The sequence below is a fragment of the Vigna unguiculata genome, chromosome 8 (assembly GCF_004118075.2).
Source record: "Vigna unguiculata cultivar IT97K-499-35 chromosome 8, ASM411807v1, whole genome shotgun sequence".
NCBI classification, from domain to species: Eukaryota; Viridiplantae; Streptophyta; class Magnoliopsida; order Fabales; family Fabaceae; genus Vigna; species Vigna unguiculata.
In genome coordinates, this window is record NC_040286.1 from 20155094 (window position 1) to 20179413 (window position 24320).

A 24320-nucleotide genomic window follows, 5' to 3' on the forward strand; every position below is an offset into this window, starting at 1 on the left:
CTACTGTGTTGCTACTTTTTCTGGTTCGCGGTGGTCGAAGGAATGGTGTGGAGGCGCGGTGCAGTAGCTGCGGTTGCTACTGCAGATGCAGTTTCTCTGGTGTGAGTGGTGCAGTGTGAACTAATGGTGGTGGCAGCGTCAACCACAAAGATTGTTCGCATTTGGAGGCGACTTGGCTGCTCGAACAGGTGCATAGATTCGCATCTCTTCTCCTCTGGCTGCTATGAAGGTTCAAACAAGTGCTACAATGGTTGTTGTTTCGTGGTGCTGTACTGGTTGAAGATGATGGTTAAAAATGGTTGAGGTTCATGAGTGCGCGTTGTAGAGAAGATGGAGGTGTGGCTGCGGCTACTACCACTACAAAAAAAATTGAAATTACCGACGGAATTTTACCGACGGATATACTTCTGTCGGTAAATTTGAATTACCGACGGATTTTACCGATGGATTCTCAAATTTTAATTACCTACGAAAAAATCCGTCGGTAAAAAAAATTTCATTTACTGACAGAAAAATCTGTCGGTAAAATCTGTCGATAATTCAAATTTATTTTACCGACAAAATTATCGACGGATTTTTCCGTCGATAAAAGAAGCGGGAAATTTCCCGCCCAAATTTGAATTACCGACGGATTTACCGACAGAAAAATCCGTCGATAAAAGAAGCGAGAAATTTTTTGCCCTAATTTGAATTACCGACGGAATTATCCGTCGGTAAAAGAAGCGGGAATTTTCCCGCCCAAATCTCACCTTATAAGAAGACGAGGAGAAGCAGACAAGAAGAAAAAGAAGAAGCGAAGAAGAAGAGAAGAAGAAGAAGAGAAGAAGGAGAAGAAAAAGAAAAAGAAGGAGAAAGAGAAGAAGAAGGAGAAGAAAAGAAGGAGAAGAAGAAGAAGAAGAGAGGAAGAAGGAGAAGAAGAAGAGGAAGAAGGAGAAGATGAAGGAGAAGAACAAGAAGAAAGAGGAAGAAGAAGACAACGGCGGCGGCGGTGACGACGAAGATGGCGACGACGATGGTGGCAGTGGTGACGGCGATGGCGACGGTGACGACGGCGACGACATTCACGGCGACCACGAAAAAAAAATGAAAAAAAAAATTGAAAGAGGGAGGAGGAAAAAGGATGAATAGTGTAACTAATTTACCGACAGATTTTTGGTAATTACTGACGGATATTTCGGTCGGTAATTACCGACGGATATTTTCCGTCGGTAATTACCGACGGATTTTACTGACGGATTTTTCCGTCGGTAATTACCGATAGATTTACCGACAGATTTTCCGTCGGTAATTACCGACGGAACATGATTTCCGTCGGTAAAATTTTACAGACAAGCATTTTACTGACAGATTTTGACCGTCGATGATCCGTCGGTAATAATGATTTTTCTTGTAGTGTACGACTAAGGTGCGTAGAGGCTGCAATGGAGGTGTGCGAAGATGGTGGTGCTTGACGCGAACTGGTGCATGTTTGATGGTGGTTCGATGCGGTGGTGTAGAAGGTTGAAGATGGTGGCTGTTATGTGGGTGGATGATAGGAGTGTTTGTAAGCGCCTTTTTCAATGTATTAGAAGCATCTTTGTACCTCTCTCCAAAGTCAAATGGTACATCCTTTTGCAGCAAGTTGGAGAGAGGGTTTGCTATCTTGCTGAAGTCCTTGATAAACCTCCTGTAAAATCTTGCATGTCCAAGAAAAGATCGAACCTCTTTCATAGAAGAGGGGTAAGGCAATTGTGAAATAATATCAATTTTAGCAGGATCTATAAATATACCAATGTTGGAAACAACATGACCTAAAACTATACCTTATTCCACCATAAAATGACATTTTTCAAAATTTAAGACAAGGTTAGTTTCTTCACATCTTTCCAAGACTCTAGCAAGACTAGACAAGCAATGATCAAAAGATGAACCATATACACTAAAATCATCCATACTCATCATACATCACTGAAATGTTCCAAGAGCATTGCAAAGGCCAAATGGCATCTTCCTATAAGCATATGGACCGAATGGACAAGTAAAGGTAGTCTTATGTTGATCCTCGGGGGCAATACAAATATGAAAATACCCAGAGAATCCATCAAGAAAACAGTCATGAGACTTACTTGCCAATCGGTCTAACATCTGGTCCATGAATGGTAAAGGAAAGTGGTCCCTCCTGGTGGCCTGGTTTAGTCTTCTATAATCAATACAAACCCTCTAGCTATTATGAATACGAGTAGGAATCAACTCGTTCTTCTCATTCTTGACCACGATGATCCTAGATTTCTTAGGGACCACATGCACAGGACTCACCCAAATGTTGTCAGAAATAGGATATATAATACCTGCTTGTAGCAACTTGGTGACTTTCTTCTTCACAACCTCCATCAGTTGAGGATTCAGTCTCCTCTGATCTTTGATAACCTGCAACAACTTTTTTTCCTTCTCATCAGTAAGCAAGGCAGATATAATAATAGGAAGTTTCCCATCCCTCTCAAGATAATCATATTTCAAATGAGATGGTAAAGGTTTCAACTCCAAAGTGGGTGGTTGTTCCAAAGTGGGTGATCATAGAATCTAGACTAACACCTTGCAAGAATCACACTCACAGACCTGAAATCACATCAGGCAAACAACTAGAGGCAAAAGAACTATAAAACCTAATAGCAGCTCTCCCTAGTCAACCATACATGTGTTCTTCAAGCTAATCCCAAGTCAAAATGCCTCCAAGATCAACCAAGATCTTCAACCTTCACCTTGCAGCTGTGTAATGCAGAGAGGGAGTTTTCCAATGATGAATGACAAGTTTTCGCGCTAAAAAACTCATAATTGTGCATCTGCTCTCGAAAACACAACTTATATAGTCTGGTTTAAGTAAAATTAGTCTGTTGAATTTTTCGTACAATCTGTTGATTTCATTTGACTTAAGTGAATTAGTCGATTGAAAGTAATTTTGATTGAATACATTCATACTAGAAACTATATACAACAAGTCTTTTAAGCTGTTAAAACCCATTTTAACATGTTAAAAAGGACACACAAAGACTAACAAGGCATCTAACCTATGTGCTATATTGTACCAACATGGTATAACATCTAATCATTACATTTAACACATTATTTACATATATAATACACTAGAAACATAATCTTCAAATGGATCTTCATCAAACATATAGGATCTTCATGCACTTGGCTTTATCAAATCTTTGCTTCAAGCTTGCTTGTGCCAACAATATCCCCCTGATTTGATGAAGCCAACACCCTCAAGTTGAATTGATGAGCTAAGATCCATTGAGAAACCTGAAAAAGCTTTTGCACACATGATACCAATATACAAATACACATCAAAGCAAAAGCACACAAACATACATACATGATTTAGATTTCAAATCCAATTTGCTATATTATATGGTTCCAGCAGATTTAATTTCAGGTTTCCCAATTTTAACCCAATTTTACTCATTTTTAACTCAACTTTACTCATTTTTCTCCCACTTTGAATTTATCAAATTAAAGATAATGCATATACCATTTTGGAAAGAGTAAAATTTTCATCAAAGTAGTAACATAAGGGACTATCAGGACAACTAATATTCATTACAAACACTACAAAATCCAAACAAAAATGGAAAACCAAACATGAAGTTGAGACTAATATAATCAGTCGATTAAAAACGAAAATCAACCGATTAAAATACTGGAACAAACAAACAAACACACAAATGCAGCAACAACATGCAATGTGTGACCTATGAGCCATCCCCTTCACTCATCCCTGGGGTTGTCTCTATTATAGACATTGGAGAGGAGGTCATGAACATTATGCATTTGATCATCCAAGTCTTGGAACCTTGTTGTACGATATGTATGGTGTGCATTTTGTGCCAGATTAAAATCATGAAGTTGGTTGAGACCCATCCCCTCAAACTAGGAATATGCAGGTTCAGTGTTCTTAGGAGGCTGGTGATAATGTCGATTTTTACCATTATCTTAGCTATCTTTTGCTAACAAAATCAACTTCTCTAGAGCTTTTAACCCACTTAATCCTCATTTATACTTTGCTTTTGTGAATAAATACAGTATGGGTCACAAAGATCCAATTATACTAGTGATCCCCATTTTTGTGTCCAATTTAATGATCAGAAGATTTTTATCTCAAGCCAAAGAAGTTGTCCACCAGAGAAGAAAGAAGAAAAAAAGCCAAAATTGAAGATATGAACATAGCAAAAATCAAAGTTGAGCGCCAGAAAATCAAGGTTGAGCGCCATTCCTCTTGCATTTGTTAGTGTTGAGCGCCAATTGATTCGTATTTCTAGACGCTTAGCTTCAGCACTCAACCCCATTGGGTTCGCATTTTTGGGCGCTCAGCGCTAGATAACCAACATTGAGCACTGATTGGGTAGCAATTTTGGATGTTGAGCGGTGTGGGGACGACGCTGAGCGACACCTGTGCTGATGTGGCAATTTTAACCTATTTCTTCTGGTTTTCTCAAAAGGAATGCTTCTTTGGTAGTGTTGAGGCATGAAGAACACATTTTGGAGAGCATAAAGGTGTGCTAAGGGTAGTGGGAACAACTGCATCTTCCTCTTTGTATCTCCCTTCTCTTCCATTTCTTCCACTTGTAAGCTTGAACTCTCCATGACAATGGAGAGCTAAACCCATTTTTGTTGGGGTTAAATGTAACCACGAAACTCTTGTGTAAATGCAAACGTTTTGATTATATATATGCCTCTTTCATTAACTGCTAGTCTTCTTGTTTCTTCACTTAATGCTTGCATTGATTTGACCATCCATTGCATGATATTTGGTTCATTAGGTGTGGAAATATCTTTTGAAACCTTGAATTGGAACAACAAAACCCAATTGAGCTTGTATCTAGGAATGGGACTTGACCCATTGGTTGTCTTAAACCCTAGTGCATAGTGCAAATTTGTTTATTAAGAGTTCAAGGGATTGACTCTTAATAAGAAATTAAGGTTTGAGTAGATTTGTGGGTTGACATTAGCATATTGATGTAGAGTATGTAAAATTGTAGTTTCATGAGAACATAGTTGGTGAGTTTTAACCCCAACAATATCAATTCATATCATTTCTAATATTTTCCATTCACTAAGTGCCTTAAACTTCCAAAGTTCAATTTTAATTATTTATGCAAAATTACTTTCTTATATGAAACTCAAAATTATGGATTCATTCTTTAGTTTAAATTAGTCACTAATTACACAATTATTTAGTATACACGAGTCGCTTGGGAAGCGATATCCTAGTCTTACGGGTTACTACTTGTGTGACTTGGTACACTTGCCAAAGTCTTAACAGTTGGTAAATCTCAATGACCATGGGTTATGGATCATTTTCTCCTTGGTTTGCTACACTTGTGCCTACTTCATGATCATTGGCTCCAACTTCAAAGTTTTCAACTTGCTCTCCTTCAACCAAACATGTGTTTCCTACCTTGGTGAATCCCATCTTATGCATATTGAGTGTGGAAACATGGTTCAACACATCAATAGACCCCTCAAGCTCTCCTTCCACATCAACACCAAAATTCTCAATGAACTTGGAGATAAGAACCTAATATGAAAACTTGAAATCAATGAGCCTTTTTTCCTTCATCACATGGTCACGAATGGTGCATGTCCAATCAACAACCACACCATTTTTTATGCAATACATCACCACCATGTCACCTTCATTCAAGGTTGCATGATTGCTCCCCCTAGGCATTATAATTTTGGTCACCACCATGGTTAGCAACCTTTCCTCCACACAAATATCCTTCCCACATGGAAATTTCGAGTTTGCTCACCTTAATTGCGTACACATTGGTTGAAATATTGGACCTTGTTGAATTCATCCACTATGCTAGTTTCATCCTTGCGAACATGCACACCCTTTGCCTTAGGCTAGTCACATTCTTCCATGTTTTCCTAGTGATCTCCATCTCAACACCTTTGACACTTGATTTGAGGATGCCATTGTTGAACTTGAGGATGGCATAGAAGACCTTCACCAAGTCCAAATAGATCTTGCCCAAAAGTTCAATGAAAGTCTTCAATTTTTTAGACTTAAGATGTTGCTCTAGAGTCCCAAAGTTCTTTGCCCTCAGCCATGACATGCGCAACACCTTAGAAAGTATGATTTGCTTCCTAGTGATCTAAATCAAGAAGGTTTGGATCCTATCTACATGCCCTTCAAACCATGCTTCAAGACTTCTCATGCGTTCTATGTGTTATACACTCAAAAACAGTTCACACCAAATGCATGCACATTGTAAATCATGCAATTAAAGTACTTTATGCTCATTAGAATCTGAAAAGTTTATTTTTAGCTTATGTAATAGCTATTATTTGCTACTACTACATTCCAAATAATGTCATGTAATGGATACTTTGATTAGGTTAATCAATTAAAATCAATTCGAGCAAATCCACATCAACATAAGTGAAATCAACACATAAAAATATAGAGTGAGTCGACTAAAAATACACTGGGTCATCAATTTTTGGTGTAGTGACAGTTTTAAGTGAAATCTATGTGTTGTTTTCGCAAATTTAATTGACTAAAAGTTCCAGATCACACAAAATTTATACTATAACAGTTTTAGTGAAACTTATGTGTTGTTCTGTGAGAATTAGAAAATTGAAACAATGTCAAAACACAAATTATTCAGATTTTGACAGTTTAAGTGAAATCTATATGTTGATTTTGCAAATGTGACAGGCTAAAATATTGGTAGTTCACATATTATGAAGAATTTAACACTTTAAATGCAGTAAGCACAAGATCCAATAAATTAGTAAGCCAAAAAGATATCAACATACATTCGTCATGCCAAGAACACTTAGATAAGTTCTAAGCTTGTTGAATTTATCACGTGCAAGTGGTTTAGTGAACAAATCTTCCAATTGATTTTCAGTTTTCACAAACTTGATTTCAATTTCACCTTTTCTAATATGATCCCTTATGAAATGATATCTAATTTCAATGTGTTTAGTTTTAGAATGTTGAATAGGATTCTTAGTTAGGTTGATTACACTTGTATTATCACAATATAGAGGTACCTTCTCTAGCTTTACACCAAAATCCATGAGTTGATGCTTCAACCATATGATTTGAGCACATGCATGTCCAACTGCTATGTAATCAGCTTCAGCAGTAGAGAGTGCTACACATGCTTGCTTTTTGCTATTCCATTAGATTAGGCTTGATCCAATTAGATGGCATGTACCACTTGTGATTTGCTATCCAATTTGCACCCTACATAATCAGAATATAAAAAACCACTAAGAACAATGCTAGAATCATTAGGATACCATAATCCAACATTAGTTGTCCCTTTCACACAAACATACACTAAATTGGATATCTACCCTACTAGTTATTGGATATAGCAAAGAACCAAATAATCCTCTATATTAGGTTGAATCAACTTGCTGCTTAGCTTCATCTGCATCCATAAGGCAGTTTGTAGCAATTGGAGTGACAACCTCTTTGCAATCCTCCATTTTGAACTTTTTCAGCAAGTCAAAACAGTATTTTGACTGGCTTAAAAATGTCCAATGCATGAGTTGCTTCACTTGTAGCCCTAGAAAGTAGGTTGACTCACCCATCATAGACATCTCAAATTCTCCCTACATAGCTGCAACAAACTTTTCACACATGGAGTTATTATTTGCTCCAAAGATTATATCATCAACATGAACTTGAACAAGTATCACATCACTTGCATGTTTTCTAATGAATAGTGTTTTACCAAAAGCACCTCTAGCATAACCTTTAAATAAAATAAAATTGTTGAACTTCTTATACCACTGTCATGGTGTTGAACCTAAATCGCGACGGGACGACGAACTAAAAATAAATTGATTTGAAAAAAGAGTTTAGAAGTCGCCACCATAGTTTATTCAGGAAAACTATGGAAAACCATAAAAATAAAATAAAGTCTGCGAAAACCAAATTTTGGGTCCGGGAGTCGGTTACGCGTAGAGAAGGTATTAGCACCCTACAGCGCCCGCCCAAAGGCGGGTACCTTTAATGCGGGGTGCATTAATGTAAAATGCGGGGTGCATAAAGTAAAGTAAACACATCATATCTAAGAAGAAAATAAAGGAAATGGGTGTGTGCTTAGTGAAAACGCATGTACGTAAAGTAAACTAAAACTTAATGAAAGGGGTGTGGGGTTATTACAATGGGGAGTGCATGAAGCAAATAAATAAACAAAATCCAATATTAAAAGCAAGGGTGCATAAACTGAAATCTGGAGGTGGAGGTGCGTGAAGAAACAACTTAAATATGCTAACCTTAATTAAAAAAGAGGTGGTGCGTGAATGAATTATAGTGGTGCATGAAGTAAAAACTTAAATATGCTAACTTTAATAAAAGAAGAGGGGGTGCGTGAATGAACTATGGTGGTGCCTGAAGTAAAAACTTAAATCTGCTAACTTTAATAAAAGAAGAGGGGGTGTGTGAATGAACTATGGTGATGCAAGAAGTAAAAACTTAAACAAACCCTAAAGCCATATATAAAAAACGCAACTCTTACTTCGTCTCTTACCTCCCGCGGCCACCACCCAAACACCATGACCGTCCCTGTTTGAGACCCACAAGCGGACCACCACCAGCGTCGAATGGCCAACAACGGCGGCGAACGATCAACAACGGCGGCAACCCCTAATGCCATCAAATGACGTTACCAACTCCAACACCTTCTCACATCGCATCACCCCAGAATCCAACACTGGTTCAACCGTGGCTCGCTATCTCTCTTGTCGTGACCACCACAGCAACGCTGGTGACCACCGCGAACCAACACTTACTAATGCCGACACCAACATTACACTTCCCAGAATGACAATGTTCACCGCTGAATTTTATTTTCCAGTGACGAATCCACTCCTTTCTACTTCTTTCTACTTCTTTCTACTTCATTATTTAATTGATTTGCATTGTAAAAAAAAGAATAGAGAAGTATTTTTGTGATATGAAACTGTTTCAATTATTTTTACCGACATATAATCAATCAATCAAAAGCCTCAACTTAGAACATCATACAACATTCAAAAGGTTTGAAGATAGAAAATGCATACCTCTTTTGCAGTTCTGCCTTTGATTCCAATGGTTTACCAATTGGTTCTATTTTGTTGCAATTCCAAATTCAATGATTTAAATAAAAAAGTTGCATAGCCATGGTGCCAAAAAAAATGCAGAGAATATTTTTATGATGAAATTAACGTGTGTGTGTGTGTTTGGTAACCCCCTGGTTCTTGTGTTAACTTCATTAGCAGATGGGTTAGGCAGCAGTTGGAAGAAGTTGGGATAGAAGAAAAAAACTGTTCCCTCCAATCCACAATTTTTATTTTTTAATTTTAATTTTTATTAATTAATAAAAAACGAAAATATATTTTTTCATTATATATATATATATATATATAAAACAAAAAGATTATTTTACTTAACACTTAAAAACATAAATTAAAAACTTTTATTATTTAACTTATTTATTATTATTTTTTAACAATTTATTATTTTTTATCTTCTTTTTTTATGTAACACTTATTTTTGAATATATATATATATATATATATATATATATATATATATACTATTTTATTTTTATTTTATTTTTATTTTATTTTTTTATTTTTTTTTATTTTTTTTATTTTTTTATTTTTATATTTTTATATTTTTTATATATTTTTATTTTTAAAACAACATTATTTGCCCGGACGAAATTGGGTGTTAACAACTGCCGCTCTTTTCTTAGATCTTACTAGATGATACGAAAAATTAGTCATTTTCATATCATCAAAGTAAAATAAGAAAAGACAGAAACACTAATTTCATCTGGGCTCTAGAAAGAAATCACATCAATGCAAAACATTTAAGAAAAATAATGACCATTCCATCGAAGAGGGTCTTGATATGAAAGATCGATAAACAGTGCATTTGCAGAGGGTCTCGATATGAAATATCGATGACCAGTACCTTTGTAGAGGGTCTCGATATGAAAACATATGAAAATCAATGACCATTCCATCGAATAGGGTCTTGATATGAAAGATCGATGACCATTGCATTTGCAAAAGGCCTCGATATGAAAGATCGATGACCAGTACCTTTGTAGAGGGCCTCGATATGAAAACATATGAAAATCAATGACCATTCCATCGAAGAGGGTCTTGATATGAAAGATCGATGACCATTGCATTTGTAGAGGGCCTCGATATGAAAGATCGATGACCAGTACCTTTGTAGAGGGCCTCGATATGAAAACATATGAAAATCAATGACCATTCCATCGAAGATGGTCTTGATATGAAAGATCGATGACCAGTGCATTTGCAGAGGGCCTCGATATGAAAGATCGATGACCAGTACCTTTGTAGAGGGTCTCGATATGAAAACATATGAAAATCAATGACCATTCCATCGAAGAGGGTCTTGATATGAAAGATCGATGACCATTGCATTTACAGAGGGCCTCGATATGAAAGATCGATGACTTGTACCTTTGTAGAGGGCCTCGATATGAAAACATATGAAAATCAAATGACCATTCCATCGAAGAGGGTCTTGATATGAAAGATCGATGACCATTGAATTTGCAGAGGGCCTCAATATGAAAGATCGATGACCAGTACCTTTGTAGAGGGCCTCGATATATATATAAAAAGTAATATGAGAGTATGATATCCTAATTTACAAAATATGAATGCATGTTATGCATGAATCACCTAGAACCTTTGTCTCTTCATTTTTCTTTTCTTTTCATCCTCAATCATTCATTTTTCATCACCATTTTTCCTTCATTTTTCATTTCATTTTTTCATTTCATTCCTCATTTTTCTTCTTCTTTTTTTCCTCATTTCATCATTTTTTAAGAAGACACATGTCTTTATAATTATTTGCTTTTGCAGCCATCAAATTCAATGCATGCTCATAATTTATTTTTCACATTATCACCTCACACTCTATATCAGAATCATGAGGAATTAGGCAAATCTTTGTGCGGAATGAGAGCACCGTATACCTTACATTCTCTTTCTTGATGCACAATACATCTCATGTATGTTTGAACCCATGGATAGGTGTTACACAGCTGATGCAATCTTGTGTCAGCAACGTGTTTCAAAAACTTGTACCGAAAAAGGATTGCCTCACTTTAAAACTTTTGACTAAATTTAAGAACTGACTGAGTTTTTGCCCTTTTTTTCTCTTTCTTGTTTTCAATATGTGTCATCAACCAAATTTTGTTTCTAAGTTATTCCCATGAACAAAATCTGACAGACATTTTTCAATCAGTGTGGACTTTAACTAGCTTGTAACGTGGCCCAGGCTTAAGGGTGTTGAAAGAAATAGATATTAAAGGCCCAAATAAAATATTAGTGGCTTTTACATTTTGTAACAAAGATCGTTTTGCAAGATTATCACCTCGGCTATCACCTAGGGTCTTGAACTTTTAAAGTTCTCTTCATTCTTAACTTTCCCTTTTCAAGTTCTTTTTTCGCCATTACTTTATGATTTTCTTTGAATTTTCAACTTTTGGCTTTTTCTATTGAAATACTTTTTTCACTTTATTGAGTCCCTTTAATAGCCTTGCAATTCTTGACATGTTGATGATCCTTATTCAGGGGTATTTTGGGAAACAAATTATTATTTTTTTGCTCAAAAAGGGTACAATGGAAACATATTTTTAAATCATTTTTTTAGATGAGAAAAAGATGGCCACACATCATTTTAAATCTTGACTGCCCTATCCTTTCAAAGAGTTAACTCAATGACAAAAACAAATGGCATCAGACACATATCACTGTTTATTTTTGTTTGCGTGTATAACTCTCTTTTTCTTCTCCCTCTATCTCTCTCTCTCTCTCTTTCTTTTGACTTTTTTTTAACTCAGAACAGCCTTTTTAGTCAAACAGGGCTATAAAAAATGTGCCCAGCATACTATTTATATTCATTTTTGGCAAATCCTTTATCTTAGGGAAATCTTCATGAATTGGGGGATTCAAACAACATGAGTGTAAAAATGCTTCAAAATAGGAAGTATTTGATCCGCTACCCTCAATGCCACAAAACATAGACGAACCATATCTCCTCACTCTGATTAACTCTCTCTTCACTTTCTTTCACCTCTTCTAGCGATGCACTGTATTTGCAACTGCATAGTCAAACAATTTGACTTGTGGTCTTCTCTATTTATTTTGCTCACTTCCATGACACCCTTCAAGAACCATTTTGGGCTATACTGAATGACTTATACTTCGTGATTTAAACCCATGGTATATTATTTCAAAAAGCTCAGTGTGATGACAAAAGACACTAACAAAAGAACGTAAAACAAAATTACAAAGAAATAACATTCCAGTCTTGACTACAATAAAGCATAATACAATGAACCATAAGAACAATGTCAATATTTCCCAATCATTATCAGATCATTACACATAGAACTTCTTTACTGCATCTGAGTTGACAGGTAGAGGTAACTCTTCCCTATCCATTTTTGTGAGAACTAGCGCACCACCTGAAAATGCCTTCTTCACTACGTATGGGCCTTCATAATTTGGAGTCCATTTCCCTCTGTGGTCTTTTTGTATAGGCAAAATCTTTTTCAAGACTAGATCACCTTCATGAAACTCTCTTGGACGAACCTTTATATGTAATCACCATTTTCTGCAAAATCTTCTTTATATTCTTATTAGCAGCTTCAACGACCCCATTCATTTTCGGGCGATAAGGAGACGAATTGTGATGTTGAATTTTGAATTCTTCACATAGCTCTCTCATCATTTGATTATTCAGATTAGTTGCATTATCAGTGATAACTTTATTAGGCAACCCATATTGACATATCAACTCCTTTTTTATAAACTTTACTACCACCTTTCTAGTCACATTGGCATAAGAAGCTGCTTCCACCCATTTGGTAAAATAGTCAATTGCAACCAGAATGAAATGATGTCCATTTGACGCCTTCGGCTCTATGGCTCCAATAACATCTATTCCCCACATCGCAAATGGCCATGGTGCAGATAGAACATTTAAGGTTGTAGGAGCTATATTAATATAATCTGCATAGGTCTGACATTTTTCACTTTTTTTCACATGCATGTAACAATCATTCTCCATAGTCAACCAAAATTAACCTGCCCTCAAAATCTTTTTAGCCATAGAGTGCCCATTCATATGTGTACCAAAAGCTCCTTCATGAATTTCTTTTAATATCAACCTTGCTTCTCTTGCATCGACGCATCTAAGGAGTACCATGTCATGATTTCTTTTATACAAGACATCCCCATTTAGAATAAAACTTGAAGCTAACCTTCTCAAGGTTCTTTTATCATTCTCAGAAGATGTTTCAGGATATTCTCAGCTTTTGAGGTAGCGCTTTATATAAAAATACCAAGGCTTACCATCTGATTCTTCTTCCACTAAATAACAGTATGTTGGTTGTTCATAACCCCTCATCTTAATCATCGGTATTTCCTCATCTTGACTAATTTCAAACATAGACGACAAGGTGGCCAAAGCATCAACTAATTGGTTATCCTCTCGTGGAATGTGATAGAACTCAATGGAATCTAAATGCTTCATCAATCCTCTAATGTATGATTGATAAGGGATTAACTTTTGGTCTCTAGTCTCCCATTCCCCTTTTAACTGATGAACCACCAATGCCGAGTCACCATACACCTCCAACACCTTCACCTTCGACTCGATAGCTGCCAAAATACCCATGGCGCATGCTTCATATTCTGCAACATTGTTGGTACAACTAAAGCACAATCTTGCTGTCATCGGAATATAATGATTCTCTGGCGAGATGAGCATTGCCCCTATTCCATGTCTAAGTGCAATTGATGCTCCATCAAACAGTAATATCCAAGCCTTCTCATGATGGCTACCCTCATTTTCACCAAATAGGGCAAGAATGTCCTCATCTGGGAATTCAGGTTGCATAGACTGATAATCTTCAATGGGCTGTTAAGCCAGATATTCTGCTAAAGCGCTTCCCTTTATGGCTTTTTGAGTCACACAGACTATATCATATTCTGATAACAACATTTGCCATCGAGCCAATCCACCAGTGAGAGCAGGCTTTTCGAAAATATACTTAATTAGGTCCATCTTAGATATCAACCAAGTAGTGTGATTCAACATATATTGATGTAAACGATGTGCTGCCCATGTTAATGCACAACAAGTTCGTTCCAACATAGAATATCTTTGTTCACAACCTGTGAACCTTTTACTCAAATAATAAATTGCATGCTCTTTCTTCCCTGTCTCATCATGCTGCCCTAAAACACAACCCATCGATTCATCCAACACAGTTAAATATAAAATGAGGGGCCTCCCCGATACCGACGGACGCAGTACGGGAGGATCCTACAAATACTGTTTGATTCTATTCCATTCCACAACTTGATTCTTACACAACAATCTAAATATTGGCTCACAGGTGGAGGTTAATTGGGAGATGAATCTAGCAATGTAGTTCAGTCTGCCTAAAAACCCTCACACTTCTTTTTCAGTATTAGGAGCTGACATTTCCATTATTGCTCGTACCTTATCTGGGTCAACCTCAATACCTTTTTCACTGACAATAAAACCCAATAACTTTCCTGACTTTACACCAAAGGTACATTTAGCCAGATTCAATCTGAGTTTAAACTTTCTTAACCTCTCAAACAATTTTCTCAAATTAACGATGTGATTATTTTCTGATTCAGATTTAGCAATCATATCATCCACATAAACCTCGATTTCTCTATGCATCATATCATGAAAAAGAGTCACCATTGCTCTTTGATAAGTTGCCCCAACATTTTTAAGTCCAAATGGCATTACTTTGTAACAAAATGTTCCCCAAAGCGTTATAAATGTTGTTTTCTCCATATCTTCCGGTGCCATCTTAATCTGATTATACCCGGAGAATCCATCCATGAAAGAGAACAATGAAAATCTAGCAGTGTTATCCACCAAGATGTCAATATGTGGCAATGGGAAATTATCCTTAGGGCTAGCTCGATTCAAATCCCTATAATCAACACACATTCGGACTTTACCATCTTTTTTCGGCACAGGGACAATATTAGCCACCCATTGAGGATATTTTGCTACAGCCAAAAACCCTGCATTAAATTGCTTCTTCACTTCTTCTTTAATCTTTAGTGACATTTCAGGTTTCATTCGTCTTAACTTTTGTTTAACTGGGGGACATTCTTCTTTAAGTGGAAGTTGATGTTGCACTATATCAGTATCCAACCCAGGCATATCCTGGTATGACCAAGTAAACACATCTCTAAACTCTTTCAACAAATCACATAATTTTCCTCGTACCTCCTTACTCATGCTGTTACCAATTTTAACCTCTTTTCTCTCATTTTCATCCCCTAGATTAAGTATTTCAATGATCTCTTGATAGGGTTTTATTTCTCGATCTTCTTGTTTCACTAACCTTAACAACTTAGAAGAAGGTTCCCAATCGTCTTCATGATCATCATCCATATTATCGATAAGGTGCTCAAAATTAGGAATATTCACATCATTATTTTCAAAACATTCATTGTCATATCTGCATTATTTGGATTTATAAAAGAAAATAAATAGAAAAACAAAGTATGTAGTGAAAGAAAACATAACTGAACATCACATTAACTGAAAACGAAAAATAGAACCAGCTCATAAAGACATCCTAGAATGTTTTGGGGAAAAACAAAAATAAAAATAACAAGCATTACATTTGATTGAACTTAAACACCACGGGTAAATTCACGGTCTTCCAATTATTGATCTGCATGTTGGGAGGACAAGGCTGCACCAAACTGGAACTTCCTTCCCTAGATTCATCTTCAATGACTGCAACTTGACTAGCATTGATCCATCCAGCACTACGAAAGCTCTTCTTTAAGTCACAGATGGTGATCGTTCCTACCCTCGGCTCACGACCCTGCAAGCGAGCTAAGCTTCGTTCTTTCTTTTCCTCCATTAATCTTCTTTTGTCCTCCTTAGTAGGCTTGTACCCCAGGCCGTATTTGTTCTTGTTCTCAACAATTTTCAGTGGAAATATTGGTCCCTGTCCAACTTTGCCTAGGCCTTTCCCATATTCATAACCTTCTCTCAACATAACCCTTGCCATCATCAAAGAGGCACGTGACAAATATGGCTTTATCTGAAATGGTTCAACATATGTAATCCCCACAATTTTCAAAGCTTAAAAAGCCGTCTCAAGAGCCTCCTCTGTTGTTTCAATATATCGAGCAGATGAAGGACCACTCACCAGAAAATCTTCCTCTCCTGAAACTGTTACCATCTTATCCCCCATTACATACTTCAACTTTTGATTCAAAGTGGAAGGCACCACCCCTACAGAATGAATCCAAGGTCTACCAAGTAAACAACTATATGCCGGTAAGATATCCATTACTTGAAAAGTTATTTGAAATACACACGGACCAACTTGAACTGGCAACTCTACTTCTCCCATCATCTCTCTTTTGCTACCATCAAAAGCCCTCACAATCATAGTACTTGGCTTCATAGGGAATTTATCACGTGATAACTTCTCCAGCGTCACCTTAGGCATCACATTTAGGGAAGAACCATTATCAATCTACTTCTCTAGTGTCCTCTTCCTTCAACTGGTATCTCATCATCCGAAAAAGTAAGGAAATCATTAATGGTAATATTATTAACAATCCCTTCAAATTTATCCAACGAAATATTTTGTTCAACATGAGCCCCACTTAGTATTTTCATTAGCAACTTTCAGTGAGTTGTCGAATGCATGAGCAATTCTAAAAGCGAAATACGAGCTGGCATACGATTCAACTGCTCCATCACCTTGTATTCGTTTTGTTTTATGAATTTCAAAAATTCACCGGCCTCTTCATCTGATATTTCTTTTTGTTTATCTTTTCTGCATTTTTCCTCATCTTGTATCGTCTTTTCTCTTAATATCTCTTTTGCTTTTTCAATTCCATCATTTACTTTACTTCTATGGCATGCTTCCTTCCTTAGATCTGGTGGTGTAAAGAAATGACCACTCCTTGTTATCCCACCAAGACCTGATATATTTTCAACATTTGGACCTTCATGCACAGAAGTGTTTTCAACCTGTTGTCCCTCACCTAATTCATGTACTTCATACTTCCATGGAACAGCTCTATCACTTTCATAAGGAAAAGAGGATGGCGTTTTTATCACTATGGATTGCCTTCCTTGTTCCATGAAAAAAGGTACAGGTCTAGTGAAATGAATCACTAAAGGTTCTGGCGTGGTTAAATTGGATTGTTCATCAGTTTGGGCCAATACCTCCTCATCCTTCTTTCCATAAAAAACTTGCAGGAAATGCTTATCAACTAGATTTTGCAACTCTAGCTTGAACTCCATACAATCATTAATAGAATGTTTGGACCCGGATGGAATGCACATGCATTACCCAGATCATATTCACCTTTTACTAGCCCCCTTTCTAATAGTGCTTCATGAATGAATTTCATAGAGCTCCAAATTTCACTCACTTTTCTTACCAACCTTTTCTCCCTGACCTCAATAGCATTTGTTGAAGTCTTCTCATGCCCCGACAAAGGGTTATTTTCAATACTAGGTTTATCTTCTTTGAATGTCAACCACCCCGCATCAATCAAAGATTGTACCTTATATTTGAGAGGAAAAAACTTTTCTGTCGAATGCCCCTTTACCCCTCCATGGTAGTCACATGTAGCATCTGGATCATAACTCTTGGAAAAAGGAGGTTGTTGTGGCTTCATTAGGCAAATTGCAACAAAAGATTTACGAAGAAGCATCTGTAACAACTCTGTGTATGTCATAGGAATAGGAGTAAAATGAATAAACTTCCTCTCCCTTCTTGTATTAGTACTTTGACCTGGGTTCTCACTATTACTAGCAGTCGCTTTCTGAGGTTGCAACTGATTGTTTGAAACAGGTTGTATTTGGTAATTAAAAGGTGTACGGTTATCCCATGCAGATGCGGCATGAACTTCAACTTCTTTTTTCTTACTTTGATTGAAACCTGGTTTTTTGGTATTTGCAGCCACGGGCGGGCCATATGCAATTTTACCATTTTTTATCCCAGTTTCAATCCTTTCACCAATGATGATGATGTCCGCAAAATTAGAAGATATATTCCAATTCCCAATCATATGCTCATAAAATGGCGGTTGTAATGCATTCACAAACATCGTAACCATCTCCTTATCATATAGTGGTGGTTCAACCTGGGCAGCCATCTCTCTCCAACACTGGGCATACTCTTTGAAAGTTTCATTTTTCTTCATTGTCATATTTTGCAATTATATTCTGTCTGGTGCTGTATCCATATTAAATTTATATTGCTTAATGAAAGCATCAGCTAGATCCACCCAAGAATGAATATGAGTTGGTTCAAGATGCATGTACCAATTCAACGCTGCCCTAGCTAGGCTATCTTGGAAAAAGTGGATAAACAATTTCTCATCATGAGTATGACCAGCCATCTTTCGACAGTACATTGTTATATGGCTTTTTGGACACGTAGTCCCCCTATATTTCTCGAACTCAGGCACTTTGAACTTAGGGGGTATCACCACGTCAGGGACCAAAGATAAGCCTACAGCATCACCGAATCCATAACTTTTATTCCCTTCAATAGCCCGTAGTCTTTCCTCCAATATCTCTAACTTTCCCTTGTTATTCTCAATCGATGAAATAACTTGAGCTAGTGTCTTTTCTTGTAAACCCACACCTACAGTCGAAACATGTGGTGGAATCGATACATTAGGATCTGTGTAAGTTGTGATTCCAGCCACACTTCCTCCTGGGCGTACTTGGTTCCTAAAATCAACCATCCCAGTTGACACTTGGAACTGCTCATTAGGTAATGAAACAGGTATGCTTGTATTACCACCAGAGAACGGAATCTTAACTTGCTCTACATACTCTGCCATTGGAGGTGTGTAACCCGGAGGTAAGCCATAAGGTGGAAAAGCTTGAGATGATGTCCCTCGACTCACTATATGATGTGGTGGGTAAACCGGAGGTCCACTTGATACATGAGGATGAAAGCCTGGAGGGTAGGAAGTACCACTGTCAACTGCTGAACTTTCTCATGAACTCTTAATAGTCCTCAATGCCTCCAAGATCTGACCCATTTGATCCTTTATTTGGCTGATTTCATCCTTCACTTGGCTAATTTCTTCCTTCACTTCCTCGTGTGCATTTTCCCAATCCTCCATTGTTTTGAATTTGCCCGAGTTCTATAAGGGTGTCTCGGAAACTTTGTCGTATTCACTTACTGTCACTTTTCTGTTTAATTTCAAATGAAATGAGAAGTGCAAAAAAGGAAAACAAAAGACAAAATGCAAATGCAAACATTCTAGCTAGAAACTATAAAGTTGTGCGAATAACATTGCAAGTAATAATGGAAATTAATGCGGAATAAAGTAGTCGATTCATTAGAAAATCCACAATGTTCAGAAATTCATAACAATACGAAAAAGAAAGAAAGCATAAACATCAACTTCTAGCTCTAGCCACTATATTCTTCATTTCCCCTACTAGCTCTCTGCAATAACCAAGGAAATCTTCAATTGCTTTTGGTGGATTGAATATAGGCATTGCAATCTCAGCATCAGTTAACATCCTGGGTACATCTTCAATTACTCTATTAGCTATAGCTGCTAACTTTGAAAAACATCCTCTCCAATACTCTACAGTTCCTTTTAACTCAGCACATTCAGTTATCAATCTCTGATTTTCCTCCTCCGACTCTGCCCGGTGCCAACTCTCCTCAACCACTTTTGCTTCATAAGCCGATACTGTATCCTTCATCTGTCTCTCAAACTCTTTGTTCCTGTACTATACCAACGCTCTTCTTCTAGCTTTACCTCATAAGCTGCTGTCATTTTTTCTGTCTATTGCTCCATCTCCTTAATCCTAATCTGTGCGTTTCACAGCTTGTTTAATGCCTCCTTTTTGTCTCTCGCCAATTCTTCACATAATGCAATTTTCTCACGTTCAGACAATACCACTGCTTTCTTCTCTTTGCCTCTCAAAGCTAGCTCTTTGTTAGTTGCCTCGAGATCTTGTTGTACTCTAAAGTGATGGTTTCTTTCCTCTCTCTGCTTCTTTATTAATACATCACAAGTTTTGATCCTGGCTTCATTGTCATGTTTGAGATTTATATATTCACGGTGAGCTTTCTAAAGATCATTAACAAGCTTAACATTTTTCTGCTTCATCTTTTCTATTTCTTCCTTAAGGGTTTTGACTTCCTCACTCTCCATATCTTGTTGTTCTGGCATGAAGGCAACTGGTTTGAACGGTAGCTTCACCACTTTAACCCTATCCATTACCCATTGCTGATAAGACGTCTTCTCATTTACTACCCATGGCCTAGAGTCTTTCTCTGCACGCACCACACTGCCCCAAGCACTTCTAATTCGCCGGAGTAAATCATTAGAAGTCCATTCTTCATAGCAATTCCACACTGCAACTAAAGATTATGGATTTGGTGCACCCCGTATAGGATATCCAAATTGTCTTTGTGCTAATATCAGATTATAATTAACACAATATTTGGTTCCTATAAGAGGTATATTTGGGTACTCTCCACAGTGTATGATATGTGACCTCTGCTGCCAGGATACCTCTCGTTTGATCATTCCATTATGTAACTTAGCAAAAAAACACGCCCATTCTTGCGCTCCTTTAGTTGTTGGCTTGTAATTTGGACTAATATGAGAAGTAAACCATTTATATAATACTGGCAAGCAACATGACAACTTCTTCTTCTTAGATTCATAACACATATTCAAATTTCCATAAACATCAGCTAAAATTGCTGTGACTGGGTTTTCTGCATTGATCTTATATGCTATGAAAACATTGATGGTTGAGAGATCAACAAAGTTATCGATGCTTGGAAAAATCATGACGCCATAAAGAACGAGCGCCAGTACATCCATGAAGGTTTCCCCCATGTCTTTATCAGCCAATTGACGTAGATGTCCCTCTAGAAACCCTTGAGGAATGCCTTTGATGGTTCCCTTTGTAATCATTTTGCTTTCTAACTCTGTAGGGTGTATCTTCAAGATTCCTGCTAGTGTTGAAACAGATGTATTTTGCGTTGCATGCTTGTAAGAAATCTTGCCTTCTAATGGTAGATCTAGAATATCCCAAAATTCCTCCACTGTCGGCACTAATTGAAAATCCTTGAAGGTGAAGCACCGGAGCAGCGGATCATAGTATTGGACCAAAGCAGTAACAGCTGGAACCTGAGTATCAATCTCTAGAAGATTCAGTAAATTCCCATACTTCCTTCGAAAATTGTTACTCTGGATAGTCTTCATCTTCCCCACCAACTCTCGAAGATAAGTCAAGTTTCCTTCCTTTGCTCTAATTGACTGCTTCTTTTTTAGTGACTCTGAATCAGAATGCTATCCAACTCCAGATTCCCTATTAATTTCCATTTCTTCTCCAAGAAAATGACACAGCTTTATAATTTTCTACCTAGAATGGATATAATGAAAATGTACAAGAAGACAAGAAGAAAAACAATTACAAACTACATGATGCTATGAATAATTTACATAACTTATTACAACCCAAAGAAAAGAACACAAACCAAGAAATACAAATAAAATAAATAAAATAAAATAAAAATAAAATAAAATAAACAGAGAAGGAATTATAGGAATACACATCTCCCTTCCGTGCCTTATAGGGTTCAAGCGCATCATAGGATTAAGGTATGTATATGTGTTCACCAGGATAGTCTCCTATGTCCTAAGGATAAAAAGTCACTAGAGTTATGGCCCACTTCACGACATTTCTCACAACAGTTGGTAAACAACACGATGTGAGAGCATCAAATGAAGCAAACATACTCTAGTTGGGGTTCTCACAATGACCACTTGGGAAGTACATCCACTATGGCACTGCTACACAATCCCCTTCTAATTCTAAGCTACTCAGACTCGGGTATAGGGTCGCGCTCATGTCATGTAAAAAAAAATAAGGTGAGTGTGTGAAGGGAGAGAAAACATGCACACCTAATCCCCCACCTGCAAAAGAGATCCATACAAAAACATATTTTCTACCCTAAGGTTCAATATCCACAAATATGTCATACACCAACAGGAATATATACATAAATTGAGAAAGGGAAAAACAAAACATCTAAATTTAACACATCGCTTTCGCATATTCAATTAAATAGGCCTGACTCTCTACGGTCTCCAGTGAAGTCGCCATCTGTCGCAACCTAAATCGCGACAGGACGACGAACTAAAAATAAATTGATTTGGAAAAAGATTTTAGAAGTCGCCACCATAGTTTATTCAGGAAAACTATGGAAAACCATAAAAATAAAATAAAGTCTGCGAAAACCAAATTTTGGGTCCGGGAGTTGGTTACGCATAGGGAAGGTATTAGCACCCTATAGCGTCCGCCCAAAGGTGGTACCTTTAATTAAATTTGCAAAAGAGATGTGTTTATTTTAAATATTTATTTTTCCCATAAATAAGAAAATATTGAACAAAATTAGTTTTTGATTAAAAAAGACCCAACAAGGATTAACCTTGGTCCTACGTATTCTCATTAAAAAATGAGAAATCAGGGCTACGTAGTTCTTTATAAAATTGTTTGATTAAATGATTTAATTTTTGAAAGTTGTCTTTTGACATATTTGAAAAGAAATGTCGTGCGGCGCGAGCGGTCAATTAGACATCAAACACCTCTTTATAACTTATTTATTGATAAGAAAGAGAGTGTCATGTAACGCGAACGGTCAATTAGACACCAAAAACATTTTTAATATTTTTGCATTTTAAAAGAAAGTGTCGTACGACGCGAGCGGCCGATTAGACACTAAAATAATTTTTATATTTTTATATTTTTAAAAGAAGTGTCATGTGACACGAACCGTGAATTTAGACACTACAAAAAATTTTTAATATTTTTGCATTTTAAAAAAAAGTGTTGTATGACGCGAGCGGCCGATTAGACACCAAAACAAAGAATAAAGAAAATAATTTTAAATTTTTATTTATTCTTATTTTTGAAAATTATTTTAATTTTTATTTCAATTTAAAATATTTTTATTATTTTTTGAAAATGACATGATTGAAATGTGAAATTTACTTAAAAAATGCGGAAACGTGATACATAAAGAAAAACGCGGGGTGCATAAAGTAAACGCGGGGTGCATTAATGTAAAATGCGGGGTGCATAAAGTAAAGTAAACACATCATATCTAAGAAGAAAATAAAGGAAATGGGTGTGTGCTTAGTGAAAATGCATGTACGTAAAGTAAACTAAAACTTAACGAAAGGGGTGTAGGGTTATTACATTGGGGAGTGAATGAAGCAAATAAATAAACAAAATCCAATATTAAAAGCAAGGTTGCATAAACTGAAATCTGGAGGTGCGTGAAGAAACAACTTAAATATGCTAACCTTAATTAAAACAGAGGTGGTGCGTGAATGAATTATAGTGGTGTATGAAGTAAAAACTTAAATATGCTAACTTTAATAAAAGAAAAGGGGGTGCATGGATGAACTATGGTGGTGCCTGAAGTAAAAACTTAAATCTGCTAACTTTAATAAAAGACGAGGGGGTGCGTGAATGAACTATGGTGATGCAAGAAGTAAAAACTTAAACAAACCCTAAAGCCATATATAAAAAACGCAACTCTTACTTCGTCTCCTACCTCCCGCGGCCACCACCCAAACACCATGACCGTCCCTGTTTGAGACCCACAAGTGGACCACCACCGGCGTCGAACGGCCAACAACGGCGAAGAACGGCCAACAACGGTGGCAACCCCTAATGCCATCAAATGGCGTTACCAACTCCAACACCTTCTCACATCGCATCACCCCAGAATCCAACACTAGTTCAACCGTGGCTCACTATCTCTCTTGCCGTGACCACCACAGCAACGTCGATGACCACCACGAACCAACACTTACTAAAGCCGACACCAACATTACACTTCCCAGAATGACAATGTTCACCGCTGAATTTTATTTTCCAGTGACAAATCCACTCCTTTCTACTTCTTTCTATTTCATTATTTAATTGATTTGCATTGTAAAAAAAAGAACAGAGAAGTATTTTTGTGATATGAAACTGTTTCAATTATTTTTACCGGCATGTAATCAATCAATCAAAAGCCTCAACTCAGAACATCATACAACATTCAAAAGGTTTGAAGATAGAAAATGCGTACTTCTTTTGCAATTCTGCCTTTGATTCCAAAAATTGTTGGTTTACCAATTGGTTCTCTTTTGTTGCAATTCCGAATTCAATGATTTCAATAAAA

At 36.8% G+C, this 24320-nt stretch overlaps 2 protein-coding genes and 1 pseudogene across 2 annotated transcripts; all 3 read right to left on the reverse strand.

Annotated features, from left to right (window-relative positions):
* Positions 1-12429: 12429 nt before the first annotated feature.
* LOC114194980 lies at positions 12430-16580 on the reverse strand (annotated as a pseudogene).
* A 182-nt stretch (positions 16581-16762) lies between these two features.
* On the reverse strand, positions 16763-18294 carry LOC114194981. The gene is made up of 2 exons (XM_028085379.1): positions 17527-18294; positions 16763-17374 (listed from the first exon to the last, which is right to left on the reverse strand). The coding sequence occupies exons 1-2, from the start codon at positions 18292-18294 to the stop codon at positions 16763-16765; spliced, it is 1380 nt and encodes a 459-aa protein (XP_027941180.1).
* Positions 18295-20196: 1902 nt separating this feature from the next.
* LOC114194982 lies at positions 20197-21345 on the reverse strand. Its single transcript, XM_028085380.1, has 2 exons — positions 20514-21345; positions 20197-20465 (listed from the first exon to the last, which is right to left on the reverse strand). Exons 1-2 carry the CDS (start codon positions 21343-21345, stop codon positions 20197-20199), a joined length of 1101 nt encoding a protein of 366 aa, XP_027941181.1.
* Between the last annotated feature and the right edge of the window lie 2975 nt (positions 21346-24320).

Coding starts and splice junctions, on each gene's coding strand:
- LOC114194981 (XM_028085379.1), bottom strand. CDS start 18,294: ATGAAGAAAAATGAAACTTTCAAAGAGTATGCCCAGTGTTGGAGAGAG. Junction 17,375..17,526: donor AGGTCAGGGAGAAAAGGTTG/GTAAGAAAAGTG, acceptor ATGGAGTTCAAG/CTAGAGTTGCAAAATCTAGT.
- LOC114194982 (XM_028085380.1), bottom strand. CDS start 21,345: ATGAAGACTATCCAGAGTAACAATTTTCGAAGGAAGTATGGGAATTTA. Junction 20,466..20,513: donor ATTTGGATATCCTATACGGG/GTGCACCAAATC, acceptor ATTGCTATGAAG/AATGGACTTCTAATGATTTA.